This window comes from Carcharhinus amblyrhynchos, chromosome 32, assembly GCF_965287045.1.
Source record: "Carcharhinus amblyrhynchos chromosome 32, sCarAmb.v2.hapA, whole genome shotgun sequence".
In the NCBI taxonomy this organism is placed as follows: domain Eukaryota; kingdom Metazoa; phylum Chordata; class Chondrichthyes; order Carcharhiniformes; family Carcharhinidae; genus Carcharhinus; species Carcharhinus amblyrhynchos.
This window is the reverse complement of record NC_137355.1, coordinates 13,256,020-13,274,249: the sequence shown is the minus strand read 5'-3', so window position 1 is coordinate 13,274,249 and position 18,230 is coordinate 13,256,020. Positions and strand designations below refer to the sequence as shown.

At 43.5% G+C, this 18,230-nt stretch overlaps 1 protein-coding gene across 2 annotated transcripts in view; it reads left to right on the top strand.

The window, feature by feature from the left end:
• Positions 1 to 18,230, top strand: part of LOC145360744 (secretory carrier-associated membrane protein 5) — a 69,664-nt gene that overhangs the window by 15,596 nt on the left and 35,838 nt on the right. For both annotated transcript variants that reach the window (XM_080216133.1, XM_080216132.1), the window contains exon 4: positions 538 to 657. In XM_080216133.1, the coding sequence (XP_080072259.1) occupies positions 538 to 657 (120 nt within the window). The remainder of the gene's footprint in view (positions 1 to 537; positions 658 to 18,230) is intronic.

The following is an 18,230-nucleotide window of genomic DNA, read 5'->3' as shown; positions in this document are numbered from 1 at the left end:
ATGTGAAAACCACTTCCGATAAGGATTGAACTATATTTTTATTTCGGCACATGTTTGGTTCAGTTCAGATTTTGCTCATCTCAGTATATGTTTTTGTACAGGGCCTGGCTGTGAAGCCAGTGTCCAAGTTTGCTCTCTTCTCACTTCTGTCATGTTAATTGTTTTTAAGTTTTGTTCAATAAAAGAAACCATTTTAAAACTCATAAAATCATAAGAACTAGGAGTAGGCCATCTGGCCCCTCGAGCTTGCTCCGCCATAAGATCATGACTGATATTTTTATTGACTTAGCTCCACTTATGGCGAGCCTGCTTGCCATAACCCTTAATTCCTTAACTGTTCAAAAATTTATCTATCCTCATACCAAGTGCTGTCCCTTTGTCTATTCTAATGAATGAATGGACCCTACAACATCCTCTGACTTGGTGATGGTCCCTAAGATACAGCAGTTTTATGAACTGCAAATATTTCAATGACTTTAAACCTCACTTCATGTTTGCAGTAATCTACAGGATGCTTGTATGCATTTTCTTTTCTAGAAAACAACTTTCCACCGCTCCCGAAGTTCATTCCATTGAAGCCATGTTTTTACCAGGATTTTAATGAAATTCCAGAGCCACACAAAGTCCTGGCAAAACGCATTTATTACCTTTGGATGTGTGAGTATGGCAGCTGTATCATAAGTGAATGTGAATGCACCCTAGATGTGTTGTGAACCCTTGTAACATACCTCTAACCTTCCAAACATTGTTACAACCCCTTTATTTTCACAAGGGCATATGCGGTGAAATTACCATTATTTCTGTATTTCTTTGATTTAATTTATCATAGTCATGTAATAGTATGCAGTGAAGAGTATTATTTCTTGCATGCTGTAAAGACAAAGCATACCGTACATAGAGAAGGAAAGGAGAAAGTGCGGAATGTAGTGTTACAGTCATAGCTAGGGTGTAGAGAAAGATCAGTCTAACATAAGATAGGTCCATTCAAAAATCTGATGACAGCAGGGAAGTTATTATTCTTGAGTTAGTTGCTACTTGATCTCAGACTTTTTTTATCTTTTTCCCAATGGAAGAGCATATGTCCGGGGTGCGTGGGGTACTTATTACGCTGGCTGCTTTTCCGAGGCAATGGGAAGTCTACACAGTCAATAGATGGGAGGTTGGTTTGCATGATGGACTGGGGCTACGTTAACGACCCTTTGTAGTTTCTTGCAGTCTTGGGCACAGCAGGAGCCGTATCAAGCCAAGGTGCATCTGTAAAAGTTGGTGAGAGTCATAGCTAAATTTCCTTAGTCTTCTGAGAAAGTAGCGGTGTGGGTGGGCTTTCTTAAGTGTCGGCATGGGGGAAACCAGGACATGTTGGTTATATGGACATCTAAGAACTTGAAGCTCTCGACCATTTCTACTACCTCCCTATTATTGTAGATAGGAATCTCCACTGTGTTTCCTAAAGTGCATCAAACTATCAAGTATCTATAATCTTTAAATTAGTGCAAGTTTGTTTAGCCAGTTAATGGTATAATTTTCTTTCTGTAAACTGAATTCTATGTTTCTATAATTGTGTCTTCAGCTAAGGAGCACAGTGTATTGTAGAACACTGTTGTGCTTGATCTCTCAAATCCAGACACAAATCGAACCTCCGCAGGGAATCAGATTCTCACTCTGGGTTTAGGAACAGGTGTGAAACCAGTTTTTGGCTACTGTTTCAGAGTAAGCATGACTTTTTAAAAATTATTTTATGTGGGTGTCACTGGCAAGGCCAGTGTTTGTTTCCCATCCCTGATCTGCTTTGAATTGAGTGGCTTACTGAATGGGCCATTTCAGAGGGCAGTCAACCACAATGCTTTGGGTCTGGAGTCACATGGGCCAGACCAAGTAAAGATGGCAGATCCCTTTATCCAAAGGGCATTAGTTAACCAGATGGGTTTTTACAACAATTGATAGTTTCCTAGTCACCATTAAAACTATAGGGTAGGCAGTGGCATATTGGTATTGTCACTGGACTAGTAATCCAAAGACCGAGGGTAATGCTCTGGAGAGCCGAGTTCGAATCCCAGCACAGCAGATGGTAAAATTTAAATTCGATAGAAAATCTGGAATCAAAAGTCTAATAGTGACCATGGAACCATTGTCGATTATTGTAAAAAAAAAGTTCACTAATGCCCTTTAGGGAAGGAAATCTGCTGCCCTTACCTGGTCTGGGACACGTGACTCCAGAGCCACAGCAATGTGGTTGACTCTGAATGGCCACTCAGTTTGAGAGCAATTATGGGCAGCAAATGCTGGCCTTGCCAGTTACACCCATATCCCATGAAGTAATTTTTTTTTAAATTTATATTTTGGGTTAGGTGATTTGAATTGAAATTCCACCAGCTACCTTGATGGAATTTAAACATGAGCTTTAGCCTGGGCCTCTGGATTACTAGTCTAGTAGACATTACCACTAGACTAGTGCCATCTTCCTGAAGCTCCACAGCTGAAAATTCCACCTAATTTAACTGTTAAGGTCCAGCTTTTGAGATTGGCAAAGCAAGCAGCCCCCTTGCTTATGACCCAAAAAAGGTTGGAGCTCGATTTCGTGAACCTTACGATTTCTCAAATGCTGTAAACCCATTACCAAAGCACCAATTTGTTGTGTAGCCTTACAACAGCAACATTAGGATGATTTTGATTTTAACCGCTAGATACTTAAACTTTTTTGATCATTCTCATGATTGGGTTAAGTTGAAAGCTATGGGTTACAACAAATAATCTAAAAGCAAATTGTTGTGGATGCTGGAATCTGAAACCAAAAGATTTCTAGTTTCAGATTCCAGCATCTGAATCTGGACTCAGGTCCAGATGTGGCAGCAGGTCTGGCAGCATCTGTATGGAGAGAAAAGAGCTGATGTTTTGAGTCCAGATATCCCTTTGACAAAGCCAAAAGGTGTGGAAAGTACTTATACTGCAATGGGAGGGAATGAAAGATGAGTCATAGCCCCCAAAACAAGGGGAGAGGCTGCTAATGGCAACCCATAGAGAGAATAAAGGGTGTGAATGGCCAAGAAGCTGAAATCAGAGGGTAAGCTGTGACACATGAAGATGTGGGTTGGGGGTGGCAGTGGGAAGTCTGATAGAGCTAAAATGGGGAGATAAAATCGGGGGAAGGAGTGGGGGGGGGAAGAAAAATAAAGAAGAAATAAAAGATAGAGAACAGTTTTTAAAAAAATAAATGAAATGAAAACAAAGGGGTCTAGGTGGGGTAAAGCGAATCATCTGAGGTTATTGAGTTCAATGTTGAGACCGGAAGGCAGCAAACTGCCTAGCTGGAAGATGAGATGCTGTTCCTCCAGTTTGCAGTGGGCTTCACTGGAACATTGCAGCAGGCCGAGGACAGACATGTGGGCATGAGAGCAGGATTGTGTGTTAAAATGGCAAGCAGCTGGAAGGTCAGGTCCTGACTGTGCACAGACTGAAGATGCTCAGCAAAAATATCACCCAAAATCCAATAATGCGTTACAACAAGTTTTGTGACTGCTACATTTCCCCCATTCTTTCAAAAATAGTTACCACTTCAATTTCTGTCCAGTTATACAGCTAGGATCCTTTTGTGGACCATGTATGTAGTGCTACTACCCCCAAATCGCCAGTTGTGAGCAATCTCTGACATGCTATAAACAAAACAGATTTATTAACCTGGGATAGTGCCAGGTCTGTAATCGTTTTGATCAATGTTTGAAGGAGAATTTTCCTTTTTAGTTTACATGTGAATGCTCTTTAGATTTAAGGAATGATTTGATGGGTCTACTTGCTAGACATGTTAATATACAGAAGATCTCTCACTAACACGGATTAGTTAGTGTGCAATTCTAGTCGCCACATTTATCAGAGGGATGTGAATTCTTTGGAGAGGATACAGAAAAGATTTACCACCATGTTGCCAGATCTGGAGACTATTAGCTGAGGGGAGGTTGGATAAACTCAGGTTGTTTTCTCTGCAACAACAAAGGGTGACCTATAGAGGTTTACATGCTTGAGTGGCACAGATAGAGTGGATAGTCTGATGCTCTTTCCTAGAGTAGAAAACTCAAGTGGGGGGAGGTGATGGCCTAGTGGTTTAATTGCTAGACAGATTAATCCAGAAAGGCAGCTAGTTTCTGGGGACCGGGTTCAAATCCTGCCACAGCAGATAGTGGAATTCGAATTCAGTTTTGGGTGGCACGGTGTCACAGCGGTTAGCACTGCTGTCTCACAATACTGGGGACCTGGGTTCGATTCCCAGCTTGGGTCACTGTCTGTGTGGAGTTTGCACGTTCTCCCCATGTCTGCAAGGGTTTCCTCCGTGTGCTCCAGTTTCCTCCCACAGTCCAAAGATGTGCAGGTTCAATGGATTGGCCACGCTAAATTGTCCCTTAGCGTTAGGGGGACTAGCTTGGTGAGTGCATGGGGTTATGGGGATAGGGCCTGGGTGGGATTGTGATCAGTGTAGATTTGATGGGCCAAACGGCCGCCTTCTGCAGTGTAGGATTCTATGAAGTACTGGGTGACATAGGTTTAAGGTGCCTGGGGAAAGGTTAACAGGCGATGTGGGCGGCAAGTTTTTTTGTGCACAGGGTGGTGAATATCTGGAACGTGCTGCCTGGGGAGGTGGTGGGAGCAAGTGCAATAGTAGCATTTAAGGGGCATCTGAACAAATACATGAATAGGATGGGAGTGGAAGAATACAAACTCTGTGGGCATCATGATCGGCGCAGGTTTGGAAGGCCAAAGGACCAGTTTCCGTGCTGTATTCTTTGTTCCAAGTGAAGTTTTCTTTCTTTATCTGAATGTCTCTCTCCAAGTTTCATTTAATTCCATATAGATTAACTACCCATAACATTTGGAAAAGTCATCAATAGCAGTGGTTTAATTAGAAGTGACATTTTTTTCTTTCTTTGGCCTCATCCCTCTGCCTCAGAGAATCTTTTAATACTTCATTCTTCAGGCAGTCTGTTATTGCAGCGTTCTCCTGATTTAGACAGCATTTTTTTTCTCTTTAGGTTGAGTCCTTGCATGTTAATTTTTACTCTTTCAACATGGAATTTGAATTATTAAACTGAGCTTAATAAAAGCCAGAAGAGAAAATGCTGGAAAATCTCAGCAGGTCTGGCAGCATCTTTAAGGAGAGAAAAGAGCTGATCTTTCAAGTTCAGATGACCCTTTGTCAAGGCTAAAAGGCGTAGAAAGTGGGAGATATTTATACTGCAGGGCGAGGGAATGAAAGATGAGTCATAGCCACAGAAACAATCTAACAATACTAATCTAACAAAACAAGGGGAAAGGTTGCTAATAGCAGTCCGTAGAGAGAATAGAAAGTGTGAATGGCCAAACGGCAGAGAAGCTGAAATCAGTAAACTGTGACAGATAAAGAAATTGGGGAAGGAGGGGAGATGGGTGGGGAGAGGCAAAATTGGAAAAAAAAAAGGAGGGAGAAGGAGAGCAAAGGTAAGGAAAGAGGGATAGAATAGGGGGAAAAGAAAATAAAGAAAAACAACAAAGAAATAAAAGGCAGAGAACAGTTAAAAATTAAATAAGCTGAAAGGGGTTGAGGTGGGGTAGAGTGAATCATCTGAAGTTGTTGAGTTCGATATGCAAATATGCATATTTAATGAATTAATTAAACTGAACTTGTTGCCCTATATAGTGTATTTCAGGTTTTCTTTACTGATTGTTTCCTTAATACTTTTAAGGAGCAGCCATTTTGGTAGTATGTGGAGCAGCAAAACTAGAGCGAGCAAATACTAACACAAAAAGTATGACTTGGACTTCTTGTGCCTTTCTATCAATTATGACGCTTGGTGGACTTGAGTTTTGCACCTACCCGCCATATTTACCAAATGCTAATGGAATTCTAGACTTTAATCTTAAGGGGAAGAGTTGCTAGAATACGAATAGGGAAATTATAATTCAGTTGTACTGAGTCTTAATCCAATCAATCCCGGAATACTGCATTCAGTTCTGGGTATCGCCCCTCAAAAGGTATATATCCTTTGAGCCAGTACAGAAGGATACCAGAGTTTAAATGATTGAATTATGAAGAGGGCTGGCATAAGTATCGCAGGTACTTTTTTTTTAATGTATTTATTCTTTATTAGTGTCAGAAGTAAGCTTCCATTAACACTACAATGAAGTTGCTGTGAAAATTCCCTAGTCGCCACACTCTGGCGCCTGTTTGGGTAACTGAGGGAGAATTGAGTACAGCCAGTGCACCTAACCTGCACATAGAAACCCTACAGTGCAGAAAGAGGCTATTTGGCCCATCGAGTCTGCACCGACCACAGTCCCACCCATTCCTACCTCCATATCCCTGCATATTTATCCACTAATCCCTGTAACCTATGCATCTCAGGACACTAAGGGGCAATTTTTTAGCATGGCCAATCAACCTAACTGCACGTTTTTGGACTGTGGGAGGAAACTGAAGCATCCAGAGGAAACCCACGCAGACACGGGGAGAACGTGCAGACTCCACACAGTGACTCGAGCCAGGGATCGAACCTGGGTCCCTGGCACTGTGAGGCAGCAGTACAAACAAAAGGGCCCGTTAGCTTAGGGCACTTAAAAATTTAGAGATGGATGCGCAGAAGAGGTGAGTTTGGTTTGGGCACTGGCGCCAGTACTGGGGATATTGGGAACCTGAACCATGCTTGGTGTTTTAGCAAGCTGCCTAACTAGGTAAGTAGAGAGGACAGTAAATAAATACTGGGGGTCAAGGGATCAAATTTGACAACATGTCAACATTTAACACCATGTGTTAAATCAAAGTGTGCACACAAAGCAAAAGAGAAAGGTACTAATATGGGAAATGAAAAACAAATGGTGACAGGAAGGGACAGAGAGTACAAATCTAAGAGTTCATCAGCAGAGAATGTTGGAGGTTACAAAATAATACGAGGACAAAACTATGCACATAGCATCCGAAACAAAACAGATGTACTGATAACGTGAATAGGAATAAATATTCCCAATCTGATAGCTATTACAGAGACATGACCGCAGGGTGACATAGATTGGGATCTGAATACTGAAAGGCACCTGACCTTTGGGAGGTACAGGGAGTGAGGTTCTCTTAAGGCTGGTATTAACATAATAGCAAGTGATGATCTATGTCCAAGAAACTGGGATATAGAAGTAGTTTGGGTAGAGATGCAAAATGATGAGTCACGTGTGGAAAGTGCTGTGCAGGCCCTCCCCCAACAGTAACCAAATAGAATAGAATCCTACAGTGCAGAAGGAGGCCATTCAGCCCATCGAGTCTGTACCCACCATAATCCCACCCAGGCCCTATTGCCATACCCCCATGCATTTACCCTAGCTAGCTCCCCTGACACTAAGGGGCAATTTAGCATGGCCAATCCACCTAACCTGCACATCTTTGGACTGTAGGAGGAAACTGGAGACACGCTGAGAAACTCCACACAGACAGTGACCCAAGGCTGGGAATCGAACCCGGGTCCCTAGTGCTGTGAGGCAGCAGTGTCAACCACTGTGCCACCGTGCCGATGGGTAGACAGAGCATAAAGGAAGAAATAATGGGAGCTTGTCTGAAATGTATGCCAGTAATCATGAGGGATTTTAATCTGTGTAGATTGGAAGCAGTCAGATAGCAAAGGTAACCTGGATGAGGCATGTTTTTAGAATGGTTTTTTAGGACAGCACATTCTGACACAACCATGGAGCAGGCTGTACTTGATCTGATATAATGCACTGACTAAGGATTAATTGACTTTATAGTGAAGGCACCCGAGGTAACAGCGATCATAATATGATTTTAATTTTATATTCTGTTTGAGGGTGAGAGAGAAGAGTGAGTCAAAGATTAGTATTTTAAATTGGGCAGTGATTATTTTTTAATAGAAGAAAAACAAGTTTGTTTTAATTCAAAGCATATCATGAGATGTAGAGTCGAAAATGAAACTAACTGCCAACGAACAAAGAAAATTACAGCACAGAAACAGGCCCTTCAGCCCTCCAACCCTGCATCAACCATGCTGCCCGACTAAACTAAACCACCCCCCCTGCCCTTTCGGGGATCGTATCCCTCTATTCTCATCCTGTTCATGTATTTGTCCGGACTCACCTTAAAACTCAGTATTGTATCTGCTTCCACCACCTCCCCCTTCAGTGTCACCCTTCGGTATTCAGATCCCAATCTATGTCACCCTGCAGTCATGTCTCCGTAATTGCTGTCAGATTGGGAATATTTATTCCTATTCATGTTATCAGTTCATCTGTTTGTTTTGGATGCAGTGTGCTAGTTTTGTCCTTGTATTATTTTTGTAACCTCCAGCATTCCCTGCTGATGTACTCTTCGATTTAGCAGTGAGTTCCAGGCACCCACCACCCTCTGTAAAGTAACTTGCCTCATACATCTCCTTTAAACCTTGCCCTCGCACCTTAAACCAATGCCCCGTAATAATTCACTCTTCCATCCTAGGAAAAAGCTTCTGACTATCCTCTCTGTCCATGCCCCTCGTAATCTTGTAGACTTCTGTCAGCTGGAATGTGGATTAAAAAGAAATTGCTGACTACCAAGTGCTCATCTACATTGGGCTCTCGGTGAATACCGAGGGAAGCTTCTGATTTGATAGGGAGAATAACTATCTCTAGAAAGGGACCATGATCTTGACCTGCCATAACTAGAACCTCTGGGCTTGTCTGCACAAACTAACGTAAGCAGTTTCTCCCTCGTGAGAACATTTTGTACCATCAAGTTGGGTGTATGAGATTGGTGAGTGTCCTTGTGCGTGAATCATCAGTGTTTAGTATGCAGGTACAGCAAGTAATTTGGAAATCTAATAAAATATCATTGTTCACTGTGAGGGAAATTGAATACAAAAGTAGGAAGTTCTGCTTCAGTTATATCGGGCATTGGTGAGACCACATCTGGAGTGCTAATGTACTACCAAATCCTCATCTATTGTCTTATTTAAGGAAGGATGTAAATGCAATGGAAGTAGTTCAGAGAAGCTGATTCCTGGACTGATGGGTTGTCTTGGGAGGAAAGGTTATAGGCTAGGTTTGTATTGGCTAGAGTTTAGAAGAGAAGCAACTTGATTGAAACTTTTAAAAATTCCTTGACAAGATGGATATGAAGAGGATGTTTTGTGGGAGAATCTAGAACCAGCGTCATTTTAAAAATAAGAGATCACCCATTGGAAGCAGAAATTAGGAGAATTTGTTTTTTGGATCTGCATGGAATGCTTACTCAAAAAGCAGTGAAAATAGTGCATTTGAAGATTTTTAAGGCTGAGCTTCTTGATAATCAAGGGGGCAAAGGGTTTTAAGGGACAGGTGGGAATCTGGAGTTGAAGTCACAATCCAATCAACCATTATCTTATTAAATGGCAGAGCAGAGTCAAGGGGCTGAGTGGCCTAATCCTCCTCATTTTCACGTTTGTATAAGTGAACAGACCCTAACAATTGACTCTAAGCCAGTTAATGTATAAAATTAGGAGAAGGCTGAAGAAACCTTCCCTCTTGGAGGGTGGTACAGTGATTAGCACTGCTGCCTTACAGTGCCAGGGACCCAGATTCAATTCTAGCCTCGGGTGACTGTGTGGAGACTGCACATTCTCCCCGTGTCTGCTTGGGTTTCCTCTGGGTGCTCGGGTTTCCTCCAGTAGTCCGAAAGACGTGCAAGTTAGGCGAATCGGCCGTGCTAAATTGCTCCTTAATGTCCCAATATGTAGGTTAGGTAGATTGGCCGTGGAAAATGCATGGGTTACAAGGATGGGGTGGGGTTGACAGCCTGAATGGAACACTCTGCCACAGAGTCGGTGCAGACTTGCTGGGACGACACAGTGGTTAGCATTGCTGCCTCACAGCATCAGGGACCAGATTAAATCCCAGCTTGGGTCGCTGTGTACTCGTTGGCCAAAAACTCGGTGAAAAGTGGGAAAATGCAGCTGCTTGTGCCGCTGCAGTACTTAACATCTGCTGCTGGATGGTGCTGTTTACTTGATCATCCGCAAGGCTTTTCAACAGATAGCAGCCTCACGTTCTGCAGTCTTATTATTGACATTGCTGGCTCCTGGGCCCATTTGTCTTCTCTGACCGTTTGTCTCCATTTTGATTCTGGCCCTGAAACTGCAGTGATATTAGCTGTTGCGCTGATAAATTGCTGCTGTTTCGGATATGTTACGAAATTAATGAAATAGTATTATGGTGTTTGTATGTGAGGAATTTTTAATTTTCAGCTATCCTGCGGTCTGCAAATTATTTATGACTAAATAACACTGGTAATCATCACTATAATAACTGTTCAGTGTTATGAAAATTTAAGAAAATGATATCGTATTCAATCAAAACTGGAGTGCAAAATTTTAATCTATTCCCAATGGTGAGGGAGTCCAGAACTAGGGGCTCATAGTTTGAGGATGAGGGGTGAACCTTTTGGAACTGAGGCGATGAGAAATTTCTTCACCGAGAGGGTGGTATATGTGAGGAATTCACTACCACAGAAAGTAGTTGAAGTCAAAACATTGTGTGATTTCAAGAAGAAATTAGATATACCTCCTGGGGCTAAAGGGATATGGGAGGAAGGGGAGGAATCAGGATATTGAATTCGATGATCAACCATCATCAAAATGAACAGGCTCGAAGGGCTGAATGGTCTACTTCTGCTTCTAGTTTCTATTCAAATATCACCTTTTAAACTATTTCAGAATTCAGTAGTGTTCCAGAGTTAAATAGAAAATAAACACAACCCTATAACTACTGGATTGTTAATCCATGAATTTCTGTAACATTAAATTATGTGGAGTCTGTAGCACTTCTGTGTTCTTACTTACAGCATCATAGAACCCCCATAGTGCAGAAAAGGCCATTAGGCCCATCGAGTCTGCACTGACTCTGGAAGGGCATCTTAATCAGGTCCCCAAGTCCCACCCTATCTCCCATAACCTGCCCATTTATCATCCATTTAACTACACATCTTGGGGCACCAAAGGATAATTTAGCATGGCCAATCCACTTAACCTGCATACTTTTCAACTGTGGGAGAAAACTGGAGCGCCTGGAGGAAACTCACCCAGACATGGGGAGAACGTGCAAATTCTAAATGCGCTCTTAGAATTTAGTGTAGCTTTAGGCAATGTTGCAAGCAATACAACGGTACAGAGGCACAGTGGTTAGCACTGCTGCCTCACAGCACCAAGGGCCTTGGGTTCAATTCCAGCCTCTGGTCACAGTGTGGAATTTGCACATTCTGTCCATACCTGTGTGGGTTTCTTCTGAGTGCTCCGGTTTCCTCCCACTGTCCACAGATGTGCAGGTTAAAGTGATTGGCCATGCTAAATTACCCCAGTGTCAGGAGATTAACAGGGTTGATATGTGAGGTTACTGGAATAAGGCCTGGGTGAAACTGAGGTTGGTGCAGACTCAATGGGCTGAATGGCCTCCTCCTGCACTGTAGGATTCTATGATTCTAATATACATTTTGAGTACTTATGCTTCAGTAGATGTACTATACTATGTAACACTTGGATAAAAAATTATTTATAATTTCAATCCCAGCTAATTAAATACTTCAGAAGTGTAATCATTGTAATGTAGGGCAACATGGAAACCAATTTGTGCAAAGTCCCACAAACAGCAATGAGATAAATGATCAAATAATCCAGTTATTTATGGGATAAATTTTGGCCCGGACATCAAAAAAAACCCTTGCTTTTCTGTGAACCTGGGATATCCTATATCCACCAAAGTAGATAACCTAAATTTAAAATCTGACAAATTAGAGCTTCTCTTGACGCTGCAGCACTCCCTCAGTACTGCACTGACATGTCACGCTAAATAAAATGCTCGCAGTGACCATAAGCTCTCGACGTCTGGCCCTGAGGCAGGAATACTGCCACTGAGCCAAGACTGAAGCCCCCAAGTTAATTAAGTTCACCTTCTTCTGCCGTGTTTTTCCTAGCTTAGTTTATTGGGAGCCGTACTCTGTTTCTGCTGCTTTTTACGCAACTGAAGCGAGCCTCATAAACTGCTAGGTGTAATGTGAATGCTAGCTGCCTTAGAGAATGGTAGTGGCAGGTTTAACCATGGCTTTCAAAAGAGAAATGGATCATTGTCTCTAGTTGAGCTGGGGGAAATGCCGCAGAGGTAAGTTGCCCTTGCAGAGAGCTGACACAGACGTGTTGAGCCGACAAGAACCAGGAAATTCAGCCCCCCCCCCGAGCCTGCTGTGCCACTCGAAAATCATGGCTGATCTTGTCTCTGCTTCATCTGCGCCTTCCAACCCACTCCCTCTCATCCTTCATCCCGCTGTACATTGTCTGAGATTTGTTTAGTGTTCTGGTGTCCACTGCAGTCTGAGGTAGAGATTTCCTCATATTCGTGACCCCTTGAGTGAAGCAATTCTTCCTTGTTTCTGTTCTAAATCTACCATCCCTTAGCCTAAAGCTATGGCTTGCCTTGCTAGATGGCGGCACAGTGGTTAGCACTGCTGCCTCAGCGCCAGGGACCCGGGTTCAAGTCCGGCCTTGGGTCACTGGGAGTTTGCACATTTTCTCCGTGTCTGTGTGGGCTTCCTCCGGGTACTCCGGTTTCCTCCCACAGTCCAAAGATATGCGGGTTAGGTTGTTTGGCTATGCTAAATTGGCCCTAGTGTCAGAGGGAATAGCAGAGTAAGTACGTGCAGTTACGGGGATAGGGCCTGGGTGGGATTGTGGTTGGTGCAGACCAAATAGCTGCCTCTTGCACTGAAGGGACGCTATGAATGTGCAACAAGAGGAAACATCCTCTCCACATCTGTCCTGTCTGACCCCTTTAGCATCTTACATAACCATTCTATGATTCTGCCCACTCGCTTATCTTAGCGTCCAAAGGCCAAAAGGTGGGCTGAAATATTGAATCAGTTGTGTCTGTGTGCTGTCAGTTTGACAGCACGGTTCCGTTACTGTGGTTAATTACTGTATATAATATTTATTTTGAGGGAGAGGACGGGAAGGAAACACAGCTATTTAAATCGGATCAGATGAAATATTCCTCCCTATTGGCCTCTGCCCTGCTCTGTCCAATATATTTATGCCACTCTTAATTTCATAGATAATTGGACTGAAAAGTAATTTTCATGATCCCCTGCAGATAAGGTTACTAAAAAAAAAACACAGTGCGTTTTTAATTCCTGTGTTGCCTTTTGAAACAAAATACGTTATTGAGTTTGAATGCTCCATATTAAAAAGCTTTGAAATTCCCTGGAAAATGGACGAGTTTGTTGCATATTGCGGTAAAACGTGCAAAACTTTAGGCATGTGTTTTTTCCCCCAGCATCTTTAATTTTCATCAATTCTGGTACCGTTACAATTGTCTTGAGCTTTCATATAGGATTCTGTCACCCGATATTCTGTGTGTTACTTAAACTTACTTCAGGTTGATGTGGGGCATTTTCTGCAGACCTGCAGAAAATCAGATGATCCCCTGCGGAAGATTTCCTGTGGTTCTCTGGCACTGCGGCCCAGAAATCAAGAAAAGGAGCCAATGGGAGCTGGGTAATCATAGAATTCTTAAAGTGCAGAAGGAAGCCTACGTTGACAATAGGCTTCAGACAGTAGGCCCATTGAGCTCACACTGACAACAATCCCACCCAGGCCCTATTCCCATAATCCCAAGTATTTACTCTGCTAATTCTCTCTGTGGAGTTTGCACATACTCCCCGGGTCAGCATGGATTTCCTGAGTGCTATGGTTTTCTCCCATGCTCCAAAGGTATGCATGTTATGTTGATTGGCCATTCTAAATTGCCCCTAGATTCAGGGGATTCGTGGGGTAAATGTGTGGAATTATGGAAATAAGGCCTGGGTGTGGTATCGTGGTCAGTACAGACTTGATGGGCTGAATGGCCTCCTTCTGCAATGCAAGGATTCTATTATAATCCCCCTAAGGGTCAGTTTAGCACAGCCAATCCATCTAACCTGCATCTCATTGTACTGGGGGAGGAAACCTACGCAGACACGAGGAGAATGTGCAAACTCCACACTGCTGGTGACCCTTGGCCAGAATTGAACTTGGGTCCCTGGCACTGTGAGGCTGCAGTGCTAACCACTGTGCCACCATGTGCCCTGAAGCAAATTTCCACCAAGATACTGACGTCTGGTCGCGAGTGTTCGTTCACATTTGTGGCTCCCCTTATTGAAAACTTGATGCACGATTAATAATCAGACAGGAATACTCAGTAGAATAACTCCAAACTAGTAAAGAACTGACAGTTTGGCTGAACAACCACCAGCATAAAGTAAAAGCAAAGCTTTATTAGTCACGAGTAAGGCTTACATTAACACTGCAATGAAGTTACTGTGAAATTCCCCTAGTTGCCACGCTGGTGGTTAGAACTGTCCTATTCATCCCCGAAAGGTCTAATGTAATAGAATTTACTTATTATTAAGTAGTGAACCAATTTCAATATTAACTCCTTTGTAGATAAGGGGGTGATGACTTTTAATTGCAAGTTTCCCCATCATCATATTGTCTGCGTTCACACCTGATAGGATTTACTTTTTGGCTGACAGCCAGTTTAACAATTCCGCCTGCAACCATACAACAATTAAATCCTGATTGAAAAGTCTACCTGATTTTTTTTCACAATCCTGCTCTCTCTGGCCTTTCAACCTAACTCGAAGTAGAAGCTCATGCAATTTTAAAACAATTACACATTGTAAACATGATGCCTTGCTCACCAAAACAGCTTTGCCTTAATAGATTATAGAATCCCTACAGGGCAGAAGAAAGGCCATTCAGCCCTTTGAGCCTGCACTGACGACAATCCCACCCAGGCCCTATCCCTGTGACCCCATGTATTTACCCTGCCAATCCCCCTGACACAAAGGGGCGATTTAGCATGGCCATTTCACCTAACCCACACATCTTTGGAATTCACCTCATCAGAAAATAAACTCTTTTTCTTCTAAGGTAAAAGCAAAATGCCACTGCTGCTGGAAATCTAAAATTAAAAGCAGTAAATGCTGGAAAAATTCAGCCGGTCTGGCCACAGTGACTTGCATGACTCCTCACATCCCACTTCCTATAAGGAGCCCATCCATCCTCAAGTTTCTTTGCCCCCCCTTCACATCTGTTTGGGTGATGCTACCTTCCGAAACGTCTTTCTTTTTCCTGAACTGAAGGATCCCTGACCCACTGTGCAATCATCTTTGGGTGGCACAGTGGTTAGCACTGCGGCCTCACGGTTCCAGGGACTTGGGTTCAATTCCTGGCTTGGGTCACTGTCTGTGTAAAATTTGTACATTCTCCCTGTGTCTGCATGGGTTTCTTCCCACAGCCTAAAGATGTGTGGGTTAGGTGGATTGGCCATGCTAAATTGCCCCTTAAATTCAGGGGGACTAGCTACGATAAATGCATGGGGTTAAACTTGTCACCTGCAAATGTTGGATTGTATATTGAATCTTCTTGTTTGGGTTAACAGTAAAAGCGATTGCCATTAGAGGGCAGCTCTTCACCATTTTAAACCGTTAGGCAGCAGTTCATTAAATGTCCACGGTCAGGGTGTTGTAATAATACAGAACTCCAGCAAATTATCGTAGAATTCGCTACCCTGCAGAAGAAGGCCATTCGGCCCATCGAGTCTGCACCGACCACAATCCCACCCAGGCCCGATCCCCGTAACTCCTTTCATTTACCCTAGCTAGTTCCCCCAAGGGGCAATTTATCACAGCTAATCCACCTAACCCGCACATCTTTGGAGTGCTCAGAGTACGAAGAGAACGTGCAGGCTCCACACAGACAGTGACCCGAGGCCAGGAATCGAGCCCGGGTCCCTGGTGCTGTGAGGTAGAAGTGCTAACCACTGCTACCACCGTGGTTGAAGTCCTGAAAACCCTACCTCGATCTTAGTTTAACGTTTGATTTCCTCCTCTGTTAACTATTGAACGTTCAGTTTTTAGTTTTAATTTTGCCTGGCAATGGGGTTAATTGGAGGAAAATCCCACTCCAAGTCTCTCTAACCTTAAAGTTTATTTATTAGTGTCACAAGTAGAATTACATTTACACTGTAATGAAATTACTGTAAAAATCCTCTAGTCGCCACACTTTGGCGCCTGTTCAGGTACACTGAGGAAGAATTTAGCATAGCCCAGTGCACCTAACCAGCTCGCCTTTCGGGCTGTGGGAGGAAATAGGAGCACCTGGAGGAAACTCCTGCAGATACTGGGAGAACGTGCAGACTCTGTGCACACAGTGAGCCGAGCCGGGAATTGAACCTGGATCCCTGGTGCTGTGAGGCAGCAGTGCTAACCGCTGTGCCACCGATAACCTCCCCTTGCCAAACTGAGAACTCTTCTGCTTCTCCAACTCTTGTCTCTGCTTCCGCTGTTCTCGCCTCACATTTTGGCAGCCATGCTTTCAGACGTCTGGGCCCTGCTGACTGGAATTTATTTTCTATCCAACTGCAAGCTGTTGGCTTTTCTACCCACTGTCCAAATGGCAACCTTGATACTGGTCACCATTACTAACCAAACTTGAATCCCACATTTACTGATTTGATTTAAATTACAGCAGCTGTCGTGGTTGGGCTTTGAACCCTCACCACCAATGCATGTGCCTGGGCTTTAGGATAACTAATCCAGTGACGTTACCATTGTGCCCCCAGAGGGAATTGCTGTGCTTGGCATATTTGGTGAATAAACACACACACACTCCAGGAAGGAACACATGTCAATTCATAGCTGAGATTCGAAGTCGAAATTTCCCGTTTACCAGACCGGTGCTTTAACCGACTCAGCCACAGAGGCAATACCTCTGTACTGGTCCAAGCAAAGCATTCATCAGACTGCATGTTAGCAACAAAGGCTGTGTACTAATTAAAGTTCAAACTGATGTAGTTGTCTGAAGGTAAAAATTATTTCCAATGCAAGCATAGACATGCCTGCGGGTGGCGCTATTGGACAGCTAAGTGACTGATCGCAGTTCTTTGTTGGATGGGGATGCTGCCTTTCTGTACCTCTGCAAAGCCACCAGAATAAATTCTAGATGCTGGTGAGCAGAGGATTATCCAAGACAGCAGGCTGAAAGATGCAAACGCCCTGGACCTTTTGTACTTTCGTTGTGATAACCTGAACACTGAGCTCAGAACAGTGTCCAGCAAGGAGCACAAATCCAGATCTGGGAGTCTTTTGCAATTTGCAAATCAGTTTGTTCTATTACTGCTCGATCTTGATACAAACACACACACATATAACTAATCCAGTGACGTTATCATTGCGCCCCCAGAGGGAATTACTGTGCTTGGCATATTTGATGAATAAGCGCACACTGCAGTAAGGAACACACGTCAAGACACAGCTGAGATTCGAAGTCGAAATCTCCTGTTTACCAGGCAGGCGCTTTAATCGACTCAGCCACAGAGGCAATACCTCTATTCTGGTCCAAGCAAAGCATTCATCAGACTGCATGTCCGCAACAAAGGCAGTGTACTAATTAACACACGTCAGAAAAATCCTCAGTAGAATCCCTACAGTGCAGAAGGAGGCCATTCAGCCCATTGAGTCTGTACCGACCACAACTCCACCCAGGTCATATCCCCATAACCCCATGCATTTACCCCAGCTGGTCATCCTGACACTAAGGAGCAAGTTATCATGGCCAATCCACCTAACCTGCACGTCTTTGGAGCGTGGGAGGAAAGCCACAATGTGCAAACTCCACAAAGACGGTAACCCAATCCAGATCCCTGGTGCTGTGAGGCAACATTACTAACCACCGTGCCGCCCAGTGTTTGATACGAGCCCGTGATTGCATTGATTTTCTAAATGTGTTCTCTCTGAAATTCAACACCATTCTGCCAGTGTGAAGTTCGTCCACTGTTCCCAGAGAATGGTCAGGTGAGTAAGAACTAGCCACCAACTTTATACAAAGTACTGCGCAGAATTAGTCACTTGGTAGCGTAGAACAAGTAAACAGAGATAGGTTGCTGAAGCTTTTCAACCTTCGCTCATTGAATTCCTGCAGTGCAGAAGGAGGCCATTTGGTCTGTCATGCTTGCACTTGATTCTCCCAACAGAGCACCCTACCCAGGTCTTATCCCTGAAACCCCACGTATTTACCCTGCTAATCCCAATAACCTATACATCTTGGGACACTAAGCAGTTTTGGATGATGAATCAATCTAATCTGTGCATCTATTTATGGAGGAAACCCAAGTAAACTTAGTGAGAGCGTGCAAACTCCACACATAGTCACCCAAGGCCAGAATTGGGTGAC